The sequence below is a fragment of the Oncorhynchus gorbuscha genome, linkage group LG24 (assembly GCF_021184085.1).
Source record: "Oncorhynchus gorbuscha isolate QuinsamMale2020 ecotype Even-year linkage group LG24, OgorEven_v1.0, whole genome shotgun sequence".
Classification (NCBI taxonomy): domain Eukaryota; kingdom Metazoa; phylum Chordata; class Actinopteri; order Salmoniformes; family Salmonidae; genus Oncorhynchus; species Oncorhynchus gorbuscha.
This window is the reverse complement of record NC_060196.1, coordinates 12,216,996-12,226,602: the sequence shown is the minus strand read 5'-3', so window position 1 is coordinate 12,226,602 and position 9,607 is coordinate 12,216,996. Positions and strand designations below refer to the sequence as shown.

Sequence of the window (9,607 nt, the reverse complement as noted above, 5' to 3'; positions counted from 1 at the left end):
TCAGTAGTGTGTGTGGCCTCCACGTGCCTGTATGACCTCCCTACAACACCTGGGCATGCTCCTGATGAGGTGGCGGATGGTCTCCTGAGGGATCTCCTCCCAGACCTGGACTAAAGCATCCGCCAACTCCTGGACAGTCTGTGGTGTAACGTGGCGTTGGTGGATGGAGCGAGACATGATGTCCCAGATGTGCTCAATTGGATTCAGGTCTCAGGAACGGGCGGGCCAGTCCATAGCATCAATGCCTTCCTCTTGCAGGAACTGCTGACACACTCCAGCCACATGAGGTCTAGCATTGTCTTGCATTAGGAGGAACCCGGGGCCAACCGCACCAGCATATGGTCTCACAAGGGGTCTGAGGATCTCATCTCGGTACCTAATGGCAGTCAGGCTACCTCTGGCGAGCACATGGAGGGCTGTGCGGCCCCCCAAAGAAATGCCACCTCACACCATGACTGACCAAACGCCACACCGGTCATGCTGGAGGATGTTGCAGGCAGCGGAACGTTCTCCACGGTGTCTCCAGACTCTGTCACGTCTGTCACATGTGCTCAGTATGAACCTGCTTTCATCTGAAGAGCACAGGGCGCCAGTCGCCAGTGGTGTGATTGTAACTCCAAGTCATTGTGTTGTTTAAGTGTTCCCTTTATTTTTTTGAGCAGTGTATATAAACAAAGTTCATATAAAACTAACCATTCAAAATGAATATAATCTGAACAGCATAATATAATATTTTACCATATCAAATGAAAAATAAATAATAATGTGCAAAACTGCAGCATCCCACTAAAACATTAAACTGGTCCCTCTTTTCTGTCACAACTCTGTCACATGTCCTGTGGTTACATTTGCTTCTCTCTGGTGGCTGGCTGTGATTCGCTTCAGGCTCTAACTACCAGCCTATCGAATCCCCGAGCTGACAAGGTAAAAACCTGCCCCTGAGCAGGTAACTCACTATTCCCCGGGCGCCGAAGACATGGATGTCAATTAAGGCAGCCCCACTGCTCGGTAGCTGCCCCTGAGCCTGGTCCCAGATCTGCCAACTCTTATTCCTGTTTTTGTCAAGTCAAAAATCGTTAGCATGATAATGAGTGACAGAGTTGGCATAATAGCACAAACATACTGTCAGTAGTATATGATACCTGATGGTGTGGATCACTGTAACTAACTGAGAAATGCATTTGGAATGTAATACAGTATAGGCAGACAGTGGCCCATCACTGCTATAATAGAGACCAATTATCAAATATACCACTTGAGTGAAATTAGAAGTCTATCAAATTGCGTATCAGATATCACATCCCATATCCCATTGACTCTAAATCATCGATTAACCTCAGGAGAGTTGAAAATTATGATTAAAGACAAGCCAGTATTGTTCACAGTATAATTCACGTGTCTTTGCACTTAAAATATGTTTGATTTTCTTTGAACCAATCGTTGCTTTACTCATTTTTTTAGTGCAGAAAATATGATGCACATACCCGGCATATAGATGGCTATAAATTAAACGACTAATATTCTAATTCCTAATTCTATTGTACTCTTGAGATTCAAGATTGGCAAACGCACGCTGTAGATCATGGGACCCTTACGTATCAGGTGTAATCATATTCCTTTTGTGGTTGGTGCACAGCACAGTCAATAACAATTCCTCGTTTCTGACTGGCCCTGCTAGCGTTTCCGCTTGTTCATTCTCTCATCCCTTAACTCTCGAGTTCATCCACTGATCTATTCCCGGTTAGATACTGTAACGTTATCGAGAGGTAGCCACAATCATCAAATAGCTAGATATGGACGATTTTGACATGCTCAGCGCACCACAGGCTGCGGCCGGCAATGGGACGGACGAAGACCCCGCTGCCGCATTCTTGGCCCAGCAAGAAAGCGAGATCGCGGGGATTGAGAACGACGAAGGATTCAGCATCCTGGACAGCGGAGAGGTTCCAACGTCGCTAGACAACAATCTGACAGGCGACGCAAACGGTAACTGTGTTCTAAAAACTCGTAATGTATCAAGTTACAGTAGCTAGCTCGTTCGTATAATTTTGTGGAGTCAAAGCCTAGCAAATTGGCAATTATTACCTAGCAATGTGCTAGCCAGGTACACAGTTAGCTAGCTGAAGCTAGCCATTTTACTTAGCTATCTCGTTGGCTGGCTAGTTTCCTAATTTAGGTAAGGTAACTTGCATCGACTGTCTGCGGGGGACTTGAATGAAAGAGATCGTGAGAAAAAACAAGTTACGTCAATTTAGCTGGCTGGATCCAATATTTCAGGCCATCTATTTTAAAATGTTCGGGAAACTATCTCGTAATGCGCAAGGTAACGCTAGTTACCCCATTTTGTAAACTCGCTAACGGCGCTAGTTAGTAGCTACATTACAGGTATATATGCTAGCTAATTTACACGCAATTTAACTTATTGATGTTTTGTGAAGTGTCGTGAATCAACTAACAGAAAATATCGTGTCTTTGAATGACAGGTTAGCTAGTTATAACGTCTATTTCCTGGCTAACGTAAGCCTGTCGTTGATTGATCCCACTGCACCAACATACTGGCCACTTCATTACTGCAATTTGATATATGGCTCAATGACCATTGGACTTTCATACAAAACTGTCGCCTTCAGGAAGTGAGATTATTGAACGATTAGTTAGCTACATTGGTCCGAAACATTTTCATGTTATGCAACTCTTTAAGGAAGGGATGTAGCTAGCTAGTTACAATGAATTAATCGCTCATCGTAAAGATAATGCCTCACCAAGCGTTTATTATGCACCAATGCACTAGACTAGAACAAACCTACGTGTAACGTTAGTATTTATCAAATTTACAATGACAAATCATCTGAATTTGATCATTGTGAAAGCTGGCTAATTTGTGATGGGTCGTGGTGGTTTTAAAAGCAAATGCAAGCATCCTATATCGGTCTTATTCCTGAATGTAAGACGCATAGACAAGTCTGATGCACAGCCGCTCTGTCATGTTAATTGAAGAAGGCCCTTGTCTTCGATGTGGCTTCGTTCATGATAAATGCTTAATTTATTTTGCAGATGCAGTGGATGGTGCTGTTAATGGGGACATTCATGAGGTAATATCTTAAGTTTTCCATTTTGTCATACAGCAGAGATTGTGATGTATATTGACTCAAGGAAGACGTTAGAATTACTTAACCATGCATGTTTGTTTGAACATAGCCGAATGAATACTAAACACCACCCATGTGTTTGTTAGGAGAGCAACGGCCCGTCTGATGCATACTCAGCCATCTCCAGTGCCGACCGGCTGCAGGCTGAGCCAGAGAGCCTGCGTAAATGGCGGGAGGAGCAGAGGGAGAGGCTCGAGGTCCTAGGTAAGGATAGGCCCCTGGTATATCCTGGCTGGAGGACCATAGCAGCGTGCAGCATGACAATAGAACAGAAGGAATCCAAAGTGCTGAACGTCCCTTTAAAACACCACAACCATTGGAAAATGTACGTCCCTGACTTGCAATGCAAGAAAAACACTGAGCACATTTTGAAACGCCACTAAAATCTGGTCAACTCACCCCTGATGTTGAAATCGCCCCTGGTCCTTCTGTAGCTCAGTTGGTAGAGCATGGCGCTTGTAACGCCAGGGTAGTGGGTTCGATTCCCGGGACCACCCATACGTAGAATGTATGCACACATGACTGTAAGTCGCTTTGGATAAAAGCATCTGCTAAATGGCATATATTATTATTTATTATTATTATCTGGTTTCAGAAGGCTTCTTTTTGTGATCTTACTTTTCAAGAGAATTGCCTGTATTGTGTGAATCATTATACCTCCTTCTTCCTAATTTCCCCTTCCCCAGACGCTAACTCTCGTAAGCAGGAGTCTGAGTGGAAGGACAAGGCCAAGGTAGAGCTGGAGGAGTGGCACACTAGACAGGACGAGCAGCTGGAGAAGACTAAAGTGAACAACAGGTACAAATGCATAGAAAGAGTCTAGTCATTGTATTTCAATGTAAAAAAACAGCCCCAGGTCGAGCCAGGAGGACTAAAACCCACTGGACTCCAAGGGAACCTTTTGTCCACTGACTCACTTTTTCTCTCCAGGAGCGGTGGAAAGGAAACCCTGTCCATTTTGAGTATAAATAACATGCTCTCCTGCTGAAATGCCCGTGCAGAATAGTTAGTTATTGTGCTGCAATGGTTGCTATTGGTCCCTCTCTATGTTCTCTACTACCTGTTATGTGTTTCAAGGTTCACATAGACCTAAACTAAGACGTAAGCTAGCTGTTTGCAGTCTATGGTAGAACAGTGAAAAGATCAGTACAGTATGTTCCCGGAATGAATAATAATCATGTATATTCATTCACAGGTTAATTTATTTCTGATAATGACCTGGAGCGGCAATCCAAGTTATGCATGGTGTTGCTAAGAGGTGAAACGCTGTTGCAAAAATGACGAGATTCCAGAATTGACCCTTGAACTACAAGACATTTGAGCACAGAATATTCCGAAATATCTGGTTGAGATCAGGAATTATAATATCAATTGGTGTTAATATCTATCGAAAGGTAACAGGACAGCCCCAGCAGCAAACAGAAATGTAGGATGTTTAAAAAAAAGTGTATATATATATATATATTTCAGTTTGATAAGTCTTAGGATAAGGGACTTGGAATGTTCTTCAAGTGATCTACAGTGTCCAAGACAGTGAGAACCTAGACTTTATACTAATTTGAGCTTCTGTAACCCAAGCCCTCCCTCTGCTCTGAATAATATATCAGCCAATGTTCCAGTCTCTGTCAAATGTCTAGCTACCTCTAACCTGCCTCTGTTATGTTGTTTCTTGTCTTTGTAACTCGCGTCCCAAATGGCACCCTATTCCATATGTAGTCTCCCCGTGCTCTGGTCAAAAGTAGTGCACTAGGTAGGGAATAGGGTGCCATTTTGGACACGCGTGTGTGAGCTCTGGGCTGGGTTTGTTCTGTCGTTTGTTCTCCTTTTTACCAATCTCTCTCTCTCTCTCTTTCCTGCTTGCTGCTTTCCTCTGGGACATCCCCTGTGTCTCCAGGGTGCTGGATGAGGATTTCTACAAACAACCCTTCTCTGACCTGATTGGTTATGTGTATGTTGCTAAACTAACATTGTTTCTTTTTTTTCCGCGTCAATTGCCTGCCTCATCTTCCATTTTAACACATTTTTACGTTCGGCTTCCCCCTTCAATTTTTTTGTTGGTGTTGATGTTACTTTTTAAAGAAGTCGACTTATTTATCTTGAGTTTTTACAAATATAAACCCACCCGGTGTGTTTTAAATTAAAAAAAAAAATGTATGCAGTGAATATTTGTAGGCTGAATGTAATTGCATCAGCCTTAATGCTCCATTGCCCGGTTTCCATATAAATTCTGTTCCCATAACTGTAGTGTAGTACATCGAGTGGCCATTTTGTTTTAGTTTGGTTTTGTTCCATGATCCATCTATATGTCCCTTCATTTTATCATGCCATTTGCAAATGTTCTGTGTTCTTAGATCCCTGTATATCTATACCTGTATTATTCATATGTGTACATGGGGAACTAGAATTTGAAACTATGTAGGAAACATTGGTTAGGTGTGTCACTTGGGGATGTACTACTCTAAATGTATCGCTGTAAACCGTATAGCTGCAACCTCAGCTGTGTGTTGATGCCATGTGGTGGTAAGGCCCTGCAATAGACGAGCGTCCTGTCCAGGGAGGTGCACGCCACAGAAACGGGAGACGAGCTCCTGTTCCTATGAGCCTTTCCGGCGAGCACAATCCAAGGCTCGTAAGGAGGCGACTTAAGACAGAATCCAACAGTTGGAAGTCTATTTTTCAGTAGCCTATAGAGCCCTGGATGTAGACCGTCAACTGTTGTGGTGGTGTTGCTTTGTACGTCTGCATTTCTAAACTGAAGGTAACCTTGGATACACCGCTGTTTTGAACATCTGTAAATGTGATCTGTTTAGACTCTTAGTGCCTACGAGCAAAGCCACTGTCCTACAGTAGAATGACGCTACTGTTGTTGCCTACCTCGCCCTCTTAGTATTGCAGCCCTTGTATCTCTCTGCCACCTTTAAAAAAAAATCAAAAAAAAAATCATTTGATCGCTGAAGAGCAAACGTTCCCGTATATAACGCGGCGTCTCCGCCACAGCAAAGACCCACAGCTAGAGGCAGAGAGGGCATGTGTTGTTGCCTCACGCCAACCAACCCAATGGCAGAGCAGATGAAGGCTGCAAGCTAAGCACACTTCTTAGAGCACCAACAACAACCCCCCCCGAAAATGACAGTTAAAAAAAAATTTATCTCTGGGAAAATGCATGCTGGCTTCTGTCATCTGCATAAAGCTCATTTACTTTTCATTTCTATATATATCTGACTTGTGATCTGTTTCTCCTTGTTTCTTTTCCTATGCACCTTTAAGCACACACATTAACCATCCTTGCTACCGCCTAGACCAGTTAAGTAAAAAAAAAAAACTAAGACTAGTAGTACTAAAAAGTAGTAGGGAGAAGTATATTAGCCTAGAAAAATGGCAAAACGATATTCAATAGTAGTGCACAATTAGACTAGACTGTCGTCAGGGCTCTCCAACCCTAATCTAGCGCACCTGATTTTGATCCTTCGCCGGTTCATAAGGTGAATCGGGTTAGGAACAACTGGGGTTGGAGTCAACCAGCGGGAGGGTAGCTCTCCAGGAACAGGATTGGAGAGCCCTGCTGTAGACTAATACGAATCCACTGCCAATTACCATGTATTTTAGAAGCTGGGTGTCCCTCCTCCTGTGATGCGTTGGTCCTGTGCGTATCTGTAGTTTCGTTTGTGACAGTGAATTTTCATTGGCTTCTCATCCCCATTTTGCTGTGTGTATTTGTGTTCCAGTTTATAGAGGGGTTATTTTCATTTGGTTAACTCCTCCTTGGCAGTGGAAGTGGGTGGGTTTGGGTTTTGCTATGTCCTCTGGCTTGCGTTTCAGAATGTCTTGTGGTTGTGGCACGGTACCATTTTTAAAAATTTATTTCATTTCAGGTATTATGTATTTGTACGCCTTCTAGTGGAATTAGATTCCCTTTTTTTGGGGTCTGGTTATTGGGAGTAAAGATAAGTTATCAGTGACGATCGTGACATGTATTTGCTGCATTGCAAATGACCTGCTTTCTAACCACAGCAAAAATGCGAATGCATGGCAAAGTCTCAGGTTTGGGTTGTTAAAAAAACCTAACTTTGCCACGAAGCGCTCTCATCAAGCACAAGTGTAAAGGACATGAAGCGAAACCTATTCCTAACGCTGTACTTGGGATCTTGAGAGAATATTTGAACGTTACCAAAAGGCAAGTTAGGGGCGTCGCCCCGCCCAGTTCTGTGACGAACTGCATTTTTTAACCAACCAAACTGTGTTTTTATAGCCGGTCCAAAACCCCTTGGTTCGACTGACAGGGAAAAGCAGGTGACTAACTAGCTGTATGACCGGGGTTATTAGGGAGCATGCTATGTGCTCTTATCCAACTCTGTTCTCTTCATCTGTTTTTGATGTGGCCAGCCCGGAGAATGTTTCTTTTTGGATGTAATGTAGTTGGGCCTCCGCTGCTGTCTACTCGACACTTCCTCCTCAAGCAAAGGTTTAGATTCAGACTTCACTAAAACGGTGAAAAAGCCATGCTAAAATGGCACCATTTTGATAATGAATCCTTAAAAAAAAAAAAAAATGTTATTGGCAACTCACTAAATTATGTCATGCTGAAGGGATCTGAACTACCTGCATGTATTTCTATGGGGATTCCCCATGTCTATCCCTGAAGTGTTGCAGAGGAGATGGTGTGTTAGCAGGAAGCAGTAAGGCCCTCTGTAAAGCTCTGCTGATCTCAGGGGCCCAGGCCTGCTCCCTCCCTCTCTAAAGCTCTGTTCCCCTCCTGTGTTGCCTTTGCAGAGCGGCCGAGGAGGCCATGCTGTCGGACATGGACGAGAACAACCCGGGCACCGAGTGGGAGCGCGTGGCGCGCCTCTGCGACTTCAACCCAAAGTCCAGCAAGCAGGCCAAAGACGTGTCCCGCATGCGCTCTGTCCTCATCTCCCTCAAGCAGGCCCCTCTGGTCCGCTAACCCCAACCCTCTTCTCTCTGTTAGACGTCTCAATTCAGTTCCTAACCCCTCCCCCTGGGCTCTAACCATTCAGTGTTTGAATATCTGAAGGCTCTGAATACGTACTGTATAAGCAGTGTAGTGGTGGAGCTTCTTACAATCCACCATGTTGCTTTCACCTTACAGATCTGTTAACATTGAGGGGAAGGGAATGAATTGAGACGGCTGTATCTCTACCCTTTGCTAACCCTCTCTGGACCCAGATTGCAACCAAACTCTCATAGGGAAATGTATCATCCCACCTGCCTGACCTGGGGTCGTTCCCACCCAACCCACCTACCTGACCTGGGGTCGTTCCCTCCCACCCAACCCACCTACCTGACCTGGGGTCATGTTCCCTCCCAACCCACCTACCTGACCTGGGGTCATGTTCCCTCCCTCCCAACCCACCTACCTGACCTGGGGTCATGTTCCCTCCCAACCCACCTACCTGACCTGGGGTCATGTTCCCTCCCAACCCACCTACCTGACCTGGGGTCATGTTCCCTCCCTCCCAACCCACCTACCTGACCTGGGGTCATGTTCCCTCCCTCCCAACCCACCTACCTGACCTGGGGTCATGTTCCCTCCCTCCCAACCCACCTACCTGACCTGGGGTCATGTTCCCTCCCTCCCAACCCACCTACCTGACCTGGGGTCATGTTCCCTCCTGACCTGGGGTCATGTTCCCTCCCAGCCCACCTACCTGACCTGGGGTCATGTTCCCTCCCAGCCCACCTACCTGACCTGGGGTCATGTTCCCTCCCAGCCCACCTACCTGACCTGGGGTCATGTTCCCTCCCAGCCCACCTACCTGACCTGGGGTCATGTTCCCTCCCAGCCCACCTAACTGACCTGGGGTTCATTTCCCACCTACCTGACCTGGGGTCGTTGTTGTACATGGATTGATGATATTCCTCTCTTCCTTTCCGTCATCATTAAAGAACAAAATAAGTACTTTTTTTTGTTTCTATTCTTTTAAGGACCAAACTCTGTTTATTAAGTGTGTTGTTGGAAACCATTTTAGAACCAGCTTGTGGCATTTATTGTGACTATTTCAATCTATGCATTTTTCCCCCCATTTGAACCGCGAATCAAGCACCGGTAATATACATGATCTATATGTGTGTGTGTAATCATCAAGGTTGGTGTCAATTCCATTTGAAATTCCAGTTAATTCAGAAAGTACACAATTCCACATCAAATTTTTGATAGTTGAAAAGCATTGAAGAGATTTGGAATTTCAGTGTACTTCCTGAATTGAAATAGAATTGCCCCCAACCCTGGTAAACATCATGTGGTGTATCATGTACTCTGTGTGTGTACATATACAGGCAATATACAAAACGTTAATGTCATAAACAGAGTAGAATTGTGGTTTAAAGATTAACTGTAGCACCAAGTGTTGCTTTTAATGTTCACTGTCCATCGATTTCAATATCAGTAAAACATGAATTCAACTTTTGTCGTCAGGATCGTTATTGAAGTGTTGTCCGTG

General features: G+C 44.6%; 1 protein-coding gene across 3 annotated transcripts; it reads left to right on the top strand.

Annotated features, from left to right (window-relative positions):
- The first annotated feature begins 1,687 nt into the window (after window positions 1-1,687).
- LOC124012576 (clathrin light chain A-like) lies at window positions 1,688-8,547 on the top strand. 3 transcript variants are annotated; one of them, XM_046326348.1, is made up of 7 exons: window positions 1,688-1,986; window positions 3,055-3,092; window positions 3,236-3,353; window positions 3,836-3,947; window positions 5,044-5,097; window positions 6,417-6,452; window positions 7,920-8,547. In XM_046326348.1, the coding sequence occupies exons 1-7, from the start codon at window positions 1,794-1,796 to the stop codon at window positions 8,089-8,091; spliced, it is 723 nt and encodes a 240-aa protein (XP_046182304.1). In that variant the 5' UTR covers window positions 1,688-1,793; the 3' UTR covers window positions 8,092-8,547. The 3 variants fall into 3 exon arrangements, with proteins under 3 accessions (XP_046182304.1, XP_046182305.1, XP_046182306.1); XM_046326349.1 differs by lacking the exon at window positions 6,417-6,452 and having other exon boundaries at window positions 1,689-1,986; XM_046326350.1 differs by lacking the exons at window positions 5,044-5,097; window positions 6,417-6,452 and having other exon boundaries at window positions 1,694-1,986.
- Window positions 8,548-9,607: the final 1,060 nt, after the last annotated feature.

Bases quoted from the DNA above. Each gene is read 5' to 3' on its own strand.
- LOC124012576 (XM_046326348.1), top strand. From the start codon at position 1,794: ATGGACGATTTTGACATGCTCAGCGCACCACAGGCTGCGGCCGGCAAT. The intron at 3,354-3,835 runs GTAAGGATAGGC...CCCCTTCCCCAG, and splicing joins GGAGAGGCTCGAGGTCCTAG to ACGCTAACTCTCGTAAGCAG. The intron at 6,453-7,919 runs GTTAAGTAAAAA...TTGCCTTTGCAG, and splicing joins CCTTGCTACCGCCTAGACCA to AGCGGCCGAGGAGGCCATGC.